General features: G+C 29.6%; 1 protein-coding gene across 3 annotated transcripts in view; it reads left to right on the top strand.

The window, feature by feature from the left end:
• LOC107448201 (cell adhesion molecule Dscam1) overlaps nucleotides 1-17,712 on the top strand; it is a 255,187-nt gene that overhangs the window by 187,997 nt on the left and 49,478 nt on the right. For all 3 annotated transcript variants that reach the window (XR_006225556.3, XM_071177674.2, XM_043045821.3), the window contains exons 19-22: nucleotides 136-234; nucleotides 6,182-6,367; nucleotides 8,724-9,023; nucleotides 11,244-11,411. Coding sequence is in view for 2 of the 3 variants with exons in the window: in XM_071177674.2 (XP_071033775.2) it covers nucleotides 136-234; nucleotides 6,182-6,367; nucleotides 8,724-9,023; nucleotides 11,244-11,411 (753 nt within the window). In the remaining variant the exon portion in view is untranslated. The remainder of the gene's footprint in view (nucleotides 1-135; nucleotides 235-6,181; nucleotides 6,368-8,723; nucleotides 9,024-11,243; nucleotides 11,412-17,712) is intronic.

The raw sequence follows: 17,712 nt of genomic DNA, 5'->3' as shown, positions 1-17,712 counted from the left end.
ACGTACGGTTTTAAGAAGAAAAAAATCCTCTAGGCAAAACTCTTTTTGTCATAGTCTTAATTTTTTTTTAAAGAGAAGCCCTTCCAGAAAGAGAGCAGGAGAAAAAAAAATTAATCTTTCGATTTTCTCTTCCAGCTCCACCTACTTCACCAATCTTACAACTGAACGGTACAACTTTCAATTCTATAAATATTAAATGGCAAAAGGATTCAAAAGATCGATCTAGCATTACAGGTAATATTTTTACTTTAAAATATGACTGTGTCAGCATCTTTTTTTCATAACGAAATTTTTAATTGTATTTTTGCATCTTTTCAATACATTCGCCATAATACAGGGTGTTTATAAATTCCTGGACCCATTTTGATGTTTAATATCTCATAAAATAATAAAGATAGACTAAAATTAATAACATAAATGGTTAGATTGACTCAAAAAGTTTCATGACCCTAGTCAATGAACTTCCTCGTGTGCCCCCTTCGTCGCACGGATTATATCAAGTCGATAGTCAATTTCACGCCAGGTAGCGGCAAGCATGTCGGCATCCACAGAGGATATTGCGGTTGTAATTCTGGCTTTTAGGTCATCAATGTTCGACATGATCCTCCTGTAAACATTGTCCTTTATAAATCCCCAAAGAAAAAAGTCCAGCGGCGTTAGATCAGGTGATCTGGGTGGCTAAGGAATTGAACCTCCTCGCCCAATCCATCTTCCTGGAAAATGGTCATTCAAAGAACTACAAATGATGATACCCCAATGAGGAGGTGCACCTTCTTGTTGCAAAAAGACATGTGGCTGAAGCTCTTCTAGTTGTGGAAATAAGAAGTTTTCCAACATGTCTAAGTATATGACTGATGAGACCGCCTTTTCTCTAAAAAAGAAAGGTCCAATGACTCGGACGCGCATTAGTCCACACCACACATTAACCTTTAGGGAATCCCCTTGTGTCTCACGGTATTCATGGGGTTTTTCAGATCCCCATATGCGCACACTATGGCGATTAACAATGCCAGAAACATGAAAGGATGCTTCGTCGGAGAACATTATGCGCTTCAGAAAATCAGCATGTTCTATCCTACCTACCATATCTGTTGCACACGCCATCCTCCTAGGCCTATCGTCCGGTTCCAAACCTTAAAGAATTTGAACTTTGTATGCATACAGTCTTAATTGTTTCTTATTTGACATCGCTCAACGACAAAATCACTTGTGCAGGGACCTGAAGAACGTTTCTTATCTGCGATACTTCCAGTTTCTAGAAAATTCTTTTACCACCGCAAGATGCTGCTTTTGGATGGAGGATCTTTTTGGTAAATTCTTCTGCAATTGCTCTGTGCTTGCACTATCGATTTCGTTTCTATGAACCACCATAAAATCCGTGCTTTCTCTTGTGGTGTATGAATTCTCCTTAATATCCGCTCGAATAAAACATCACATAGAAAAGTACTACATAGAACAAACGCATCAAAAGTAAACATAACATTGCAATAATTGTCGAAAACAAAAGAGAGAAAAATACAATTAATAAGCAGACGATATTTAGAAAAGTACAGATATTTAGACTTTGAAATGAAATTATCTGAAATTAACCACACGCGCAGACGATATTTACAAAAGTAAAGATACTCAAACCTGAAAAGGAAAATATATGAGTTATTCCATCAATAAATGCCATAAGTTTGTTTATATCTTCATTATTTTATGAGTTATTAAACATCAAAATGGGTCAGGGAATTTATAAACACCCTGTATAAGAAGGGGAAAATTTCAAAAATATGCTCAGTATGAAAATATCTTCAAATGCTTAGATCTTCCGCACAGTTTGTAATGAATTTCTTTTTAAATAGAATGATTATTTTATTATTCTTATTAATTAAAAATTGCTCTGATTTTTTTAAATTTTATTTTGTTGAATATTTTTAAAGTTCTAGCAAAAAAGAAGTAATATAAAAAAAGAATTTTTTTTATGAGAATGATCATATCTTCATATATTCCTAAGCTAAATTAAAAAAGAAATAAAAAATACAATTATTACAAATAACAACCAAGGTTATCGATGCAAGTTACAAGCGCATTTCTTGAGAAATAAAAGAATAGAATGTAAAAAAAAATAACCTTGATACCTTGCAAAGTCTATGAGAAACTAATTTGATTTAACATTAGAACAAAAAAAAATTGTTGTTGTCATTCTTTTAAATAATATGCATTGTTCTGGAAATAAAATGTATAGTAAAGAATTATAAATATGCATAATATAGAAATAATAATTTATTTACTATTATTTAGAGATAAAATTTATTATTGACCAGATGGCAGTACTAAGATAAAAAAAAAAAATTAGGCAAGAAAATTATATTTTATTTAATTCATAATATGTTAATTATTAATTATAATGAAATCATAATATTGAAGTATTACTGCTATTATAAATAAGTAAAATTTTTAAACATATTTGAAATCATTAGAGTGCTTCTAATGCTAAAAATATTGTTGTTTTGCAGAAATTATGTATGATTCACTTTATTCTATCTCTTACAGCTCAATTTAATTTCAGATTATTATATTTAATAATAATGAATAAAGAGCGAATAAAAGTGCATACAAATTTCATTGCAAATAATTGTAAATGTCAAAAATTTAAGAAATACTGAAGTTGTGTGTGCTTAATTTGACATCGATATAAATTTCAGAATTGTGACTAAGACTTTTAAATAATACTCTCTAGATGGCACTACTATCTACTTCACACAGATTGGTTGAAGACATCTGTTTCATTTATTTCAATTAAAAACTAAAAATGCATTACACTAAAACAAAGTAATTTTACATGTTGCTTCGAAATCAGATGATTTTCGTCCTGGAATTCTGTAACTGTCTATTTAATAATAGTTTAAAGGAATAAACATTTCTCAATATGTTCTACTGAGGGGAAAATATATGCAAGTTTGAATGACGTTTATAAATCTAAATATCTCTGATGTTATTTTTAAAAACTTAGTTTTTTCGACAATTTGTGTTTTCTTTCAAGTTTATTTGCTATATTTTACTACTTATTTTATTTTACACTAGCCGCCTAAGGCGGCCATCTGTCCGCCACGCTAAAGATTTCCACAAATAAAGTTTTTTAAAACATAGCAGGACATCTGAAGATTAGTGGACAATTAAAGTGTTTCTGTCCTGCAATTTTGTCTTCATATCCAGTTCTGCTGCATATGTGTTATAGCTCTTGAGGATGTTTGAAGATGTAACTTTGCTATGGTAACCTAACCTATAATATAACTATCAGGTGGAGACTTGTTTTTTTTTTCTTAAAAAAAGGCCTCAGAAATTGTAAAAGCATACAAAAGTTGCTTTAAAATACATGAAAAGAACACGAAAACGAATTAATTTTTTATGGTATCTATTTCTCTATAATTTTTTTATGGTATCAATTTCTATTTCTATATCGCTACAAAAATTAACGTCGGGTAGACTATATTTGAGGGTGCCCCTTGATTCTCGCCAAGTTGTGATCGCGGTTGATCGCCAAGCTGGGCGATGTTGAAACCCAATCGTGATTCATAACGGTTTAGATTTTAGCGTTATTAATGTTCAACGGTATACGTAATTTCAGAGGTCCATTAGATCTTCGTTAGATACCGGCTGGTAAGGTTACTTTTACTTCTGGTCAATAAGATCGAAGGTACGTGGGCAGTCATAAAAAGGGACTTTATAAAAAAATGTCATCACCAGTTCGGTACCACAAACGCCATTTTCGATTCATATTTCGCCGAATTTATGTGACGATGGAGGTACACAGATTCTATTCACGATAAATTTAGACAGTATCTAACTGTTATTAGATAATTCTGTGCACCTAAATCTGAATATATTCAAGCTTAATGAAGAAGTGAGTTGTTTTTTTTTCCCCTGTTCTTTCTGCACCTACTCCATTAATTTTTGCTTCGATTCAAAATCCTTTTTATTGGATTTATTAATTTTGCTTATATTGGGTTCATTGCAAGCTTTATCCGATGTTTTGTTGAAATTTTCTGTTACCACGGTGTTCCGCGCAAACAGGAATAGCGCCAAACATAAGTCACCAATTTCGCCAAGGGGCATCCTCAAGTATAATTTTCCCTTATCGTCTTCGCTTAAGAAAAAAAAAAGAGCGTGGAAAGAAGAAGAAAAACTTATTGTAACAATTATGAACAGCGATAAATATATCAAAGCGTAGCGTTCTATTTACGTATCTAATATGTTGCCACATTTTTAGTACAAAAGTTAAAGTTTTATCCACTTTGATAAATGTAAACTAATGCGAACCTTACAATTAAATTATTAATTCCTTCGTATATTATTGGTTTAAGTTGTCGAAAATTAATATTTCAATTGTAAGGTTCGCATTAGCATGCATTTATAAGAGTGGAGAAAAGTATATGCATTTTTTAATAGTTTCTTGAATATGGCTCTTTGAAAACGAAAAAGCATAGATTTTCTTACAAAATGATTAATAACTATAAAACTAATCCAAATTTTTGAAAAAGAAAAAAAGTACTTCTTCATTATGTCAAAACACAATTATGTGCCGAGTTTCGTGCCTGGGCGAAGTTTCTGGGGCGATATATTGTGATTACAGACAGACAGACACACACACAGCCGCATTTATTATTATGTATAGATTAAGTTATTACATTAAGAGTCTTAATAACTTCCAATGTCATGAATAGATGGCAGCACTATATTCGGACGTGCAATTGGAATTCTTCAGTTAAGTTTATATTAAATATAAATATTACAAATAGAATAACGTACAGAAGTTGAAAGAAATAATGGAAACACTTCAATACTAACACATTTTTTAATCTTTCTCAAAAAGTTAGAAAAGCATTTTATAAATTTCGAAATGTATAGTTTATGTGATCTCTAATACTTATCAATAAAGTTTAAAGCTCTTAGAGGTTTGAGGTACCAACAATAAATAACAAACGGAAAATTATGTTTCTGATCACCTTATGCAAAAAAATTTTGAAATAAATTTTTAATTTTTAATAATTACTTTGGTTTTAACATGAAAAAAGTGCACGAAATTCGGTAAACCTAGCTTAAATATTAATGAAGACATGGATAAATTTTTGTAAAAAAAAAAAAAAAATTTTTTTTGTATCACGTTTTTTTTTTGTTTTGTTTTTTTGAATTGTAAAAATATTCAATAAAATTAAACAAAAATTTTGGAGCAAAAATTTTTTTCTCTATTTTGTCGTGAATCATATTTGGCAACTAAATAAATAAAGTCCAACAAATATCTTAACTACTTAAAAAGTTTAAAGTAATTTTTTAAGTAGGTTTCGCACTTTTTAAAAGAAAGCCCAAAATGATGGGGACTTGCCACAAATTTTATTTGGTACTATGAAACAAAATTTATCAAAAAAGACACTGACATTCTTGGGAACAATTCCTCATAAAAGTATCTTTTCTTTCTCGTTTTTTTTCTTCTTTTCTCTATACAATCATATTTCAGTGTACAAACGTTTATTGCATATCATTTCTTATTTAATTTTGTCTTATGATATTTGTTGAAAACCCCTTATTTTGAAATTAATTTAAAGAGTAAAGAAACTAATTGGAAAACTGCTTGAAACTTCTTAATTTTTATTATATTCAATTCGGATTTTATATATACAGAATCTGGAAGAGATAATTTCATTTCTTTTATGGGAAGCTCTTTTTTGTAGCTGTATAATCAAATTAAGCAAAAAATTACATTTCTGAGAAGGCGTTTTTCAATTTTTTGAATAATATTTATATTAAATTATTGTAATAATTCATGAATTATCTGTAATTTTTAATAATTTGTAGTTATTTTTAATTTAAGACATATGTAATAATTTTAGGGTAAATAATCTCTCCGTATGTATTCCTAAAATAATAAACCTTACTTTTGAAGTACAAGGTAAATAGTAACTTTTGATTTAATCCTTATCAATATTGAAATGAAATATTCTATGTAATTGAACAATTTATATAAAATAATTATATTTTTTAAAATTTCTTGGATATTTTTTGGAACGAAATCATAAATCGATGGAACCAAACGAAATTCTCCTAATTTATGTTGAATGTCTGATAATACATTTCGTGACGCTTTAAACAATTATTTTAGCATTCACTTCATAGTAATTAACACTCTTTTTCTTCCCAGAATACACCCTTCATTACAGACATGATGATGGAATATGGCAGACAAAGAAACTGAGAAGCACAACCGATAAATACACTCTTGAAAATGCTAAGTGTGGAACCAAGTATCACATGTACCTCACTGCATCCAACAGCCTCGGGACAGGAGAGCCTAGTCGATCTGTAACAACCAGAACCAAAGGAGCAGGTAATACACCAACTTTTGACACAATTTTATATTCACTTGGTCACGCTACAGCACTCTTATGCAGCTGAAACTTCAATTTGAAACTCTCCTTCGATTACTGTTCGAACGATACGATGACGATAGCATTTCAATCGTTATCGTTTCAACTATAACATCGCCTCACAATCGAACTTGAAGGGTTACTCCTCCATAAAATGGTAACCCATGGCAACAAAGGATAACCCATTCTCAATGGATGCGATTTTTTCGCATGCAAAGGAGGCATGGTGATTACATAATGGAGATGACAATGATAACGTAATGATTAATGATTATGAGCTTTCATATTTAACGATTGCTGTTCAGAGGATGCGATAGTGATCGAATTTGGAACGTTATCGTATCAACTATAACATCGCGTCACAATCAAACTCGGAAGGTTACTCTTCCATGAAATGGTAACCCATGGATGGATAATCTATTCTCAATGGAAGCTATTTTTTTTTGCATGGAAGGGAGGCATGTGATTAAATAATGGAGATGGCAATGATGGTATAATGATACAATGATTATGAACTTTAATATATAAATTTGAAAGTTTAAGCTCTCATGATTAGAAATGATTTTTTTTTAATAATGTAATGTCCAAATTTATTTTATAATGATTAATAAGTAATTTGATACATATTTAACTAAATTACAAAATCGTATCACATCGCTCAACTAGCGTATAATTTACATAAAATTGTCACGGAGTTGAATGAAACATTTTGCCAAGTTCTTTTTTTTCTTTTTATCACCCTGATTTTGTCCATTGAAAGGAAAGTAACTGCTTTGTGATTGGTTAGAAACAGTTCGATCGAACTTGGCCATCGAAGTCAAATTATTTCGGTGGTCACGTGACCAAAAACGTTGGAAATGTTACAGTTGAGTCAAGACAAGGACATATTTTCCCCCCGAATGATTGTTGTTGTTGTTGTTAATTTACGTCGCACTGGAGCTGTGAGTATGCGAATAAGTGAAGTGAATAAACAAACCGGGAAATCAGATGTGATAATCAGAAGATGTGAACTTTTTTGTTTGTTTAAATCACAGTTTTTGTACATTTACTTTCTTTTGTATAACCATTTATAGCAAAAATAGGTCAATATAATGCGCTTTTTGTATTAATAAAATTTAAAAAAAAGCCTTCATAAGTCGAATTAATAAGGAAAGATGACGATTGTCTAGGTTACTTTTCAGTAGGGGATTTCTAAACTACTTTTTTAAGGGTAGAGAAAAATCGAGTATTTCATTCCGGCCCATTCTGGATCACTTTTTTTTAGAAAATGCCGAATCTACTTTCAAATAAATAAATTAATGAAAAAAAAATTTTTTTTGAATTCTGTTGTTCTTTGGGCTTAAAGATTTTGAAATTTAAAATAGATTTATCAAAAAAAAAAAAAAAAAAAAAAGATAAAGATGTTTGAAAGAATCAACGAGTTTAAAGGGAAAAAAAAAAGGTTTTTAATGTTGCCCGCAGAAAAGGGAAACAAAAATATTGTTCTTGAAAATTGATTCATTTTTTTCTAAGACATTAAAAATGACAATTTTTTACCAGGTGTGCGATAATCAACAGATCCAACTTAAAACTCTAGAATATTTTTATAACTAATAGCTATTTTTTGCTTAAATATAAATCATAAGTTTTAAATTGGAAAAAGTTACTAATTAAGAAATTCAGTAAATTTCTATGAAGGGCTATAGCAAGTATTGAAACACAAGTAAATTTTAAAGATTCCAAAAGTCGGTTCAAATTAGCAGAAGGAAATGCATCTTAACGAGCGTTTAATAAAAAATAAAACATTAAAATCCATTCAGGCAAATATTTTTTTTAATGAAACATGACATCAAATCTCATGTTCCAAAACACTCACCACCCAACCATGGTAAAGCATCTTTTTTAGGCTGTACTTTTGTTAATGGCCATGGTAGGATTGCTAGGTATTTCTGACCTCGGTCAGGCGGCGTGGACAGAACCAATCCTTTCAAATTTCTACACCACAACCAACGAAAAGACTTTCAGAGACGATAGATTTAACGAACGCCTTCCCGCGTTATACACGTGTGTTTTGTCGGCTGCCAGGATCGAACTCACAACCCTCCGCGATGCCTTAATCAACTGCTCCGCAAGAGCGTAAGGAAAAGCAAGTAATTGTTGCAAAATATTAGTTTAGTCTATTTGTAAGAAAACTATAGTTTTTGTGTTTCTTCAATAACGTTTATTATACATAGATTGTACATTTATTAATATTTCAAAATGTACAATAATGTCGAAATACCTATCGCAATTAAGATCTTAATATTTCACAATTCAACAAAGACGTTTCATTTTCAGCCCCAATGCCAGCACCTCAACAATCTTTCATAAGCCTGAATTCCACGTTTGTTATATTGCACTTAGATGGTTGGCAAAGTGGTGGATGTCCAATTTTGCACTTCAACATCCAGTACAAAAGTAAATACCAGACACAGTGGACTTTTGTACCAGACAGGATACCTGCAAATCGAGAACAGACTATTCTGGGACAGCTGACACCAGACCGTGAATATTTGTTGATGGTGACAGCACACAGTGAAGCTGGAGTGACGCAGGGCGAATACAAATTTCGTACTTTGCCTCTTCATTTAGCCACAGGCAAGTCTAATTTTTGGTTCATTAAGTGTTTCAATCTTCATTACGACTTGGAATATTAGTAAAGCCTATGTAAATCATATTGATATGTTATCATTGGTATCATTGTATTATTGGTATATTTGTAAAGCCGATGAAATTGTTAAAAATTTTTTTATGATACTGATTTATTATTTGTATTGTTTGACTCTACCTCATGTATGCTAATACTTGCAGCAATCAAAACAAAGTATTTCAACACAGTTTTAGTGTGTAAACAATTATCAGCACATAATAATATTTGTATGTTCTTAAAAATAATGTTAAGATGGATAAAATTGCATAATAAAAGGAAAATAGATAAATAAGGAGGAAAAAAAATATAAGAGGATTAATCATATGGGCAAAATGAAATGCTGTTCTTGTCTAAAATTTTAAGGGGATGAAAGAATCAAACAAATAAGTGAGTGAATGGGCAAGCAGAGTTTTAATTAATTAATTAGTTAATTTATTTATTTATTAATATTAGAGAAGCAATAGCAATTTTACATTAGGTTTGTAAGTTTATCTCGAGAAAAGCTACCGAATTTCAAAATTTTATGTACACGCAAGTACGAAAAAAAAATTACAATACATGCACTGAAAGTCATGAGACATGGTACAAATAATAAAATAAAGCTACATAAAAAGGATGAAAGCATATTGTTTCTTTTGATTTCATGCAATATTAAAATGTTTTTATTGAAATTGACAGAATTTTGATAAAAAACATTGTATTATTCCCGTAATTGTCGTCGTCAAATATTTATTTGCCTGCATTTCAACGTGTTTTGTAACAAAAAGAATTTAGAAATTTCATTTTATGGTGCAAAAGCCACGAGTAACTTCCTCCTTTAAGTAAATTTTATAGTTGATGAGGGATAATTAAACCTTTTTTAAAATCCTTCTTGCACTTTAAGAAAGCATGACCTCCTTATTAATTTATCATTTTTAAGGAATAGAGAGACACCGTTCTTGCCAGAATTCGTATTACCCCTGAAATATTTTTTGTTATTTTGCTATTGATCAGTTTTTCTAAATGATATAATAGATATGCAAATATTAATTCCTCTTAAAATATAAGTAAAAAAAAAAGACCTAAAAATTCTAATATTTGTGAAATTTTCGCTCAAAAACCCACGATGCATTTCAAAAATTTTAGAATTTATTGAAAAAAAAAGTAATACCTTGCGTGAATTATTGCGAAATTTCCCGTTGAGTTAAAATTGCAAATCTTTTTATCGAATAATTCTTCAAACGTGCACAGATTTTTTATTTTCCACCAAAAATAGCATTTCTTATGGTATAGGACAAAATTAGCAGTCGAACCGACCACATGGTGACTAAATATAATAAGTGGTTATCAATAAATTGTTTGTCAATCGCTACAAAGGCCAGTTTATAAATCGCATATGCACCCCGTGTGCGTTTACACTATTGTTTTAAAATTTCATATGGAATTATTATAGTTAATATTTTATATTCAAGATGTGTATAATCCATAGAAAATTTAAAAAGTGTTGCTTGTACTCTCATTAAGGAAGTTAAAAATTTCTTTTTATTAGCGTCCACTTTAAAGTAAAAAATTTCTGTGTTATAAATTCCGTAGCTTGATATATTTATGGGGAAATATTAGTCATAGTGTTGAATACAATCTCATTAAAATGCATTTTTATGTTCTCAATTTCAAAAATGATAGCGGCCCAATAAAAATTTAAAAAAATGTATTGAAAATTGGACAAATTGTATAATAAAAATAGCCACTGACCACCTTATAAGGACAGTAAGACACGTGTATATTCTGAAATTTAAATTATTCCAAGTTGGTTTCTTTTCTTTTTTTTTTTCAATTTAGAAATAATACTGTAGTGTTTACCACATTTTGAGAAATCCTTCAAAAGTAATGCCTTACATTATTAACATCAACAATTTTTAAATCGCATAAAATTTTCAATATTTGAAAAATTGTCGCACAAAACGTTAATAAAATGTATTAAAAATTGATAAAAGGCCACTGGCCAGTAGCAAATTCTACCAATGTCCCTAGAACAACGTTTCCATTTAACTTAAACAATCATTCCCTGATAAATGCCACCAATTTTTAGTTTCTCTTTTTTCCGTGGTAGGACAATACATACAAACTTTTACTTGGAGGTTAAGCCACATTGTTATTAATGGTTGCAATTATTATTTTTTGTCATGCAGACTCAACCTCTATTCCTGCCTTAGTGAGGAGAGAAGCAGAACTGCCATTTCATCGGAACGTCACTCTCATCATCCCCGTCGTCGTCTCTTCACTCGTCCTCATCATTGTCATCTTCACTGTGGTCGTCTGCCTTCGAAAGCATACGCATGAGAGGAGGGGACAACCTGGTGAGTTCATGACTTATATAGTTGACGGTCGATACAACGATACTCATGATCCGGGTGAGAACGAACGGTATAGCGAAGAGTCGTTATATCAAGACTGCACAAAAATGTCGTAAATATCACATCAAAGTTAAAGAAGTTCTTGATCAGCTTTAACAAGGAAATACAATATAACTTCTCGGGAGCAACCACCCTCCGTTCCATAGTAAAATCGGTGACGGAGGTAGGTCGTTCTTCGAAGTTAACTCCATTGACTTTAAAAATGTTATCAAAGGTGTATGATTTTTCGGAAATGATTTTAATTTAGTCCGTTTCATTTTCTTGGAGTAGAAATGCTACTTCTGTTGGCGTCACGAAAAGATGGATTGATGAATAAAATTTAACGTCTATAAAAATGATCCTGATTGATATAATTATGTGTAAAAACAAATTTACCAAATATGAATGATAAAGTTATTTTACATAAACAATTAGGTTTTTTGGTTAAGTTTGACTTTAATTTTATATCATAAAAATAAGCTAGCTTTAAAGAAGAGGTTTGTTTGCTTAAGAGGCTTGTTTTTTCTAAAATAACTTTTTTTTTCTAATTTAACTTTCAACTTAAAAGTAAATCATTGATAGCATTGTCTTTAGTGTACTCTGACAGCACCATGAGGTTGTCTCGCTAAGAAGACTTCTTCAAATAAGAACCTCTCGCAAATATTTTGAATACATTTTAATTTATTTATTTGTGAAGTTGTTTGTTTTGATAAATTTTCGTGTTTCCTTTTTTAACTCTTTCCGCACTTGATGGAGATATTTGCCCTGTCGCTGGGAGAGGTTTTAATGGTCTCTGGTAAACATACAATTATGCTTCAACAGAAAATCTATGAAAAACTCTCTGTGATTTCCGTGGAAAAATTCTGAAAAGGGGTCGCAAGCAGAGGTGGTCGCAAATAGAGATGGTCGCTACATAGAGTTGGTCGCAAATAGAGATGGTCGCTACATAGAGGTGGTCGCCAATAGAGATGGTCGCTACATAGAGGTGGTCGCAAATAGAGATGGTCGCTACATAGAGGTGGTCTTTCCTGGAGTTTTCACTGTACTTAACTATTATAAGAATATGGTAACTAACAAAAAAAAGTTAATAATAAATTTTTGTATGTAAACATCCATACGTTTATACGTAAACGCACCCTTTAAAATTACACATACTTCACGTGAAATATGCATTCAAAATATTATGCTGGTAGAGGGTTGCCTTTCTCGATGAGTAACATAAATCAAGATAATTGCGAATACTATAGATTTTATCCCGAAAATAAACCACGTTAATGAATGACCCTCCGCAAAAAGATTGAATACAATTTTCAAGGAATCTTTCAAAGGAATCAGAAGAATCTTTTTCTCCGGTATATTGTATTAGCCCTAGAGTGAGGAGAAGCAACCCTACCTGAAATGCGCTATTCTTGCTTCCATAGCAGCAGACGGCCTCAGACTTTGTGGCGGGGGGAGTTTTTACCGTAGAAAAACTATACATACTGTAATCAGTACTTTCGTCTTTTCACCTATTCCACGCACATGGCAGAGATCGAGGGTTTTATCTGACGATGTTCTGATTTAACTGTCTTCATAAAAATCCTAATACTAATTCTAAAGAAAAAGTCGCAATGATTGATGGTGCATCAAGGAAATCTTTTTATAAAGCTCATCATTAAAAAATTTTAAAAACGGAGTTTTCTTTAAAAAAAGATACAACAAAAGGATGGAGCTCTGGTCTGTCGTAAGGATAACCAAACTTTGATTTTGTATACAAAAATTCTACAAGTTTCTAGTCTTCTGAGTTCCTGTCCAAGGCGGCCATCTCCGTGAATTTTCTGAAAATGGATTTTGTTCTTTAAATCGATTTCTTCTGTATATTCAAAATATAAGCAAAATGATCAGATGTGGTTTATTAAATATATATAAAAAATTGAATTTTAAAAAAAAATAGAAAATAATTAAGAAAATAAAAATTTATAGTAATAAATATCAAACACTCAAATATGTACCATATAATTTTTTTTAAAATTATTGTTTACAATTACAATATTTAATGGAAATGAGAAATATCTTTTAAGAAGAAAATAGAAGGTTAAAATTATTTGTATTGTAAAAATTAAAATAAAATAAATTGATTGACAGAATTTTTAAAATTAGTCCTTTGAAAAACGAGAAATAATTCTAGATTACGGAAATGCCGGAATTCGTTAGAATTGCTAGAATTAGAATTTCTCGTTGAAATGCTAGAATTGAGGAAAACGAATAAATAATTTGAAATTTTGTTTGAGAAATTGAGAAATCAGTGGGAAAGAAAATAATAAACCTCAAAAAAAAAAGAAGAAAAACGTTAAAATCATTAGAAAAAAAAATCGGGAAATAATTTTCTTTAAAATGGAATGTATTGGAATCTAACAGATGGCAGCACTACTCACGTATAAAATACTTTTTCATACAAATGCAGATTTAATAAATCAAATCTAGATGGCGATACTGAGTTCCAATATTATTTATTTGAAAAAGAAAGAAGAAAAAAAGAAAATAAACAGGAGTGTAACTAACTTTCCGACATAGAAAATATGCAAATTAATTCTCAAATTTTGCAAAAAATTCAACATTCTGTTTCTTTTATAATTTTTTATTTTCTAACACGTTTAATTTGATTGTTGAACTTTTTTTATTGTGTTTGTTTAGATATAGTTTAGTTATTGTTGCATCTGTCTTAGAAACCCTCCCTCATCTATATATATATATATAGATAGATATAGAAGGGGGAGGGATATATATATATATATATATATATATATATATATATATATATATATATATATATATATATATATATATATATATATATATATATATATATATATATATATATATATATATATAAAGAATGCAAAAAATATAATTAACAGTTTTGTCGAATCAGTTACAATTCATAAAATTTAGTTGTGAACGGAAGGTTCATTAAATTGAAAGTAAGTAAGCTAATTTTTGCATAGAATCAGTTTAACTTTAACATTGACTTATATTAATTAATGTTTATGCATACATATTAATTATGTTGAAATATATTTTAATAAGTTCAATCATTAATACGCGGATCATTACAAACTTCTCCAATTTTCAAAAGGCAACCAAACTGGTTTTGATATTCTTCATATTGCCTTCCTCTACAAGACTAAGATTAGATTTCTACGATTTCAACAAGTATTAAAAAACTATGTATTAAAAGCGATTGTTATTTAATACGCTTTCAAATATCTATTAGCGGTAAGTATATGGACTTTAGAAGATTCATTAACAAATGCTAATTATTTAATTTCCATATAAGCCTTTCATACGTTGAAAGGTGATATTTTTATTTTTTAATGACTTTATTTTATTTTATAACTGTTATTATTGAGCAGTTATGGATCAGATTATGCAGGAATAATTTATTAGAATAATTTATTACGCAGGAATACATAATATTGAATAACAGAACTGAAACTAATGTACTCATTTTAGATTTTTATGAAGCTTTCGCTTAAAACGAAGTCTACAAAAAGAATTTCAATCATATTTTTATTTAGTTATATGATACCGATAGTATGAAGAAAAAGAAAATTAAATATTTTAAATCTTTTTTTAGTTGCACAGAGATTAAAGCACGCTTCTTATCAATTTTGAATGTTGACCTACGACTCATATTTCAATCTAAAAAAAATGTGATAAAATACGGCATCATATTACATAATTAAACTGGAGTATTGAGCAAAATTTAATTATAAAGGACTTCCGTTTGTTTGCATTTTGAATAATGGTGAAAAATAACTCGGCAGATTTTAAATTGTGTTCAAAAATAAACATTGGAAGACTGAAAACAAGAAAGGGTCGACCCAAGAAATTTGATTAAAATTTGAAAACACGTAATTCAATCAGTCGTTCGCAAATTCCGACAGTTCTTATGGGAATAGAATTATTTGCGTTCGAAATTGCTTTCCGTGCTATTTAAAGAAAAGTTGCAATTGAAATAGAAGAGCATGAAATTGAAATATTCTCCGATGATTATGCGCCTTATTTGCAAAAGCGTGTTATTCCTTTTGTACGTTAAGAATCTAAAATTTTACAATTTGATTATTTGTAAAGCTAATTTCGAATTTGCAATAAAACTTAGGGAAAGTTACGTATTTTTAACATAATTATTTTTCAGCCATTTTGAGTTCGGATGAATTTATTCCAATTCCCCGATTCAATGCTTTTTCTTTTTAATATTTAATTTAAAGTCGGTGTATATTGAATCGCCATTTTGATTATTACTTGTACCTATCCAGTTTCTTAATTGGAAAGCCAAACAGTTCCCAGTTAGATCTTTCAGGAAAAAAGTAACTGCTTTTAGACTTTTTTTTGCATCCAATTGGAGATCGTTGGCTTAGTTTAAAATTGAGATCTTGTTTGTATTTTATTAATTTAAAAAAAAAATAAACCCTCTATATAGCTAGACGAAATATATATGCTTAATTGTAGTTAGATTGGAAAGATATATTACGGTAGCTGTAAAAAATTAGTCTTTGGTATGTTAAGAATTAAAAATTGTGCAGGTTCCTTTTTTGTAAAGTTAATTTCAAAATTGTGATAAAACTTGAGAAAAGTTTCGTATTTTCCTCGTAATTTTTTTTCAGTTATTTTCAATTCCAATGAATTTATTCCAGTTCCACGATTCGACGTTTTTTTAATAATTTGTTTAATCGTTAATTAATTATTAATTTATTATTAATTATTCGTTAATTTAGTTTTTTCTATAGTCAGTGTATAATTGCTATTTTGATTACTATTTATTCGTACTATTTTTCACACCAAATAGTTCTTGATTAGAAGTTTCAAGAAAGTAGTAGGGGAGTGTCGGGTACTAATTGACAGTGTATAACTAGTATTGACAGTACCCGCTGGGCGGGGGCCCAGCGGGTACCCCGCCCACTGTCAATTTCATATGTATAGAACATTTTTTCAAATCAATGGGCCATCAGACATTAATTGTTATATTAAAAAAAGATTATTTTCAAAGTTTCAAGTATTTATGCAGTTGGTAACATGGTAAACAATAGTGTTGAATACTGTAGTCAAATTTTTTAAATTTCTATTTTTTTAAGTGAAACTATTCTTTTTTTGGTTTATTCTTTTTGTATTATTTAATTAGATGATAAAACAATAGAAAAATAAAAAAATATTGATTATTACTCGATATTATACAGAAATATAAGCAATAATTCTTAAGTGGGCGGGGCTACCCGACTCTCCCCTTATCATTTTTCAAACTTTCTTTACGCCTTATTGGAGATCGCGGATTTAGTTGAAAATTGAATTCTTGTTTGCACTAAATTAATTAAAAAAGGCTTCATGTAGCTGGATAAAATATATACTTAATTGTAGCTAGATAGAAATATACCTTAAGATAACTATAAAAAAACTTTCGTTTTGTATGTTCGGAATCTCAAATTTTACAATTTGATAAGTTGCAAAGCTTATTTTAAAACTGCGAAAAGATTTGGGAGTAATTTCGTATTTTTAATGTAGTTATTTTTCACATATTTCGAATTCCGGAGATTCAATGCTTCATTTTAATATTTAATTTAAAGTAGGTGTGCATATTGATTTTGTTTATTATCCAGTCATACTCAGATTCTTAATTAGAAAGTCAAACAAATCTTAGTTAAATATTTAACAAAAAAGCACTTTTAAGCTTTTCTACATGTTATTGGAGATAGAGGATTTAATTTAAAATTGAACTCTTATTGATTCCATATGTATTAAAATACCTCGCACTGTGATACAATTCATAAATATTTCAAAGTTAATAAAAAATATCGATAATTATAACAGTATGAAATATTATATGCTTAAAACTGGTTTAAATGAAGCACTTTATAAATATATATTTTAAGCAATAAGTATTCTGACTTAAATATTCAACACACTGTTTAGTTTATTTCGTATTGAAAGATAAATAATTTTTTTCTTTGTACCGGTAAAACAAAAAACTCTCTTTTGTTCTGAAATGAAATTTTTTATTTCAAAAACTTTTTTTATGTATGAAATAAATAAAAAAATTAAAAATGTACCATTATCGTTGATTCTTTGATTGAAAATCGTAATTGATGTTCTTTCTCTTTTTGCACATAATTCATTCAGTAACATTAAATATATTTTAAAGCTACGCACCTTAACATAGTAGATAAGCTAGCTACTTTCATGTAACTAACTAAACTATATACCTTAGTTATACATCTAGAAAAAATAAATA

Source organism: Parasteatoda tepidariorum, chromosome 3 (genome assembly GCF_982258835.1).
Source record: "Parasteatoda tepidariorum strain Cologne lab strain chromosome 3, Ptep-v5.0, whole genome shotgun sequence".
Lineage (NCBI taxonomy): Eukaryota > Metazoa > Arthropoda > Arachnida > Araneae > Theridiidae > Parasteatoda > Parasteatoda tepidariorum.
Note: the sequence above shows the minus strand (reverse complement) of the source record. Positions and strands in the feature narration are given on the sequence as shown.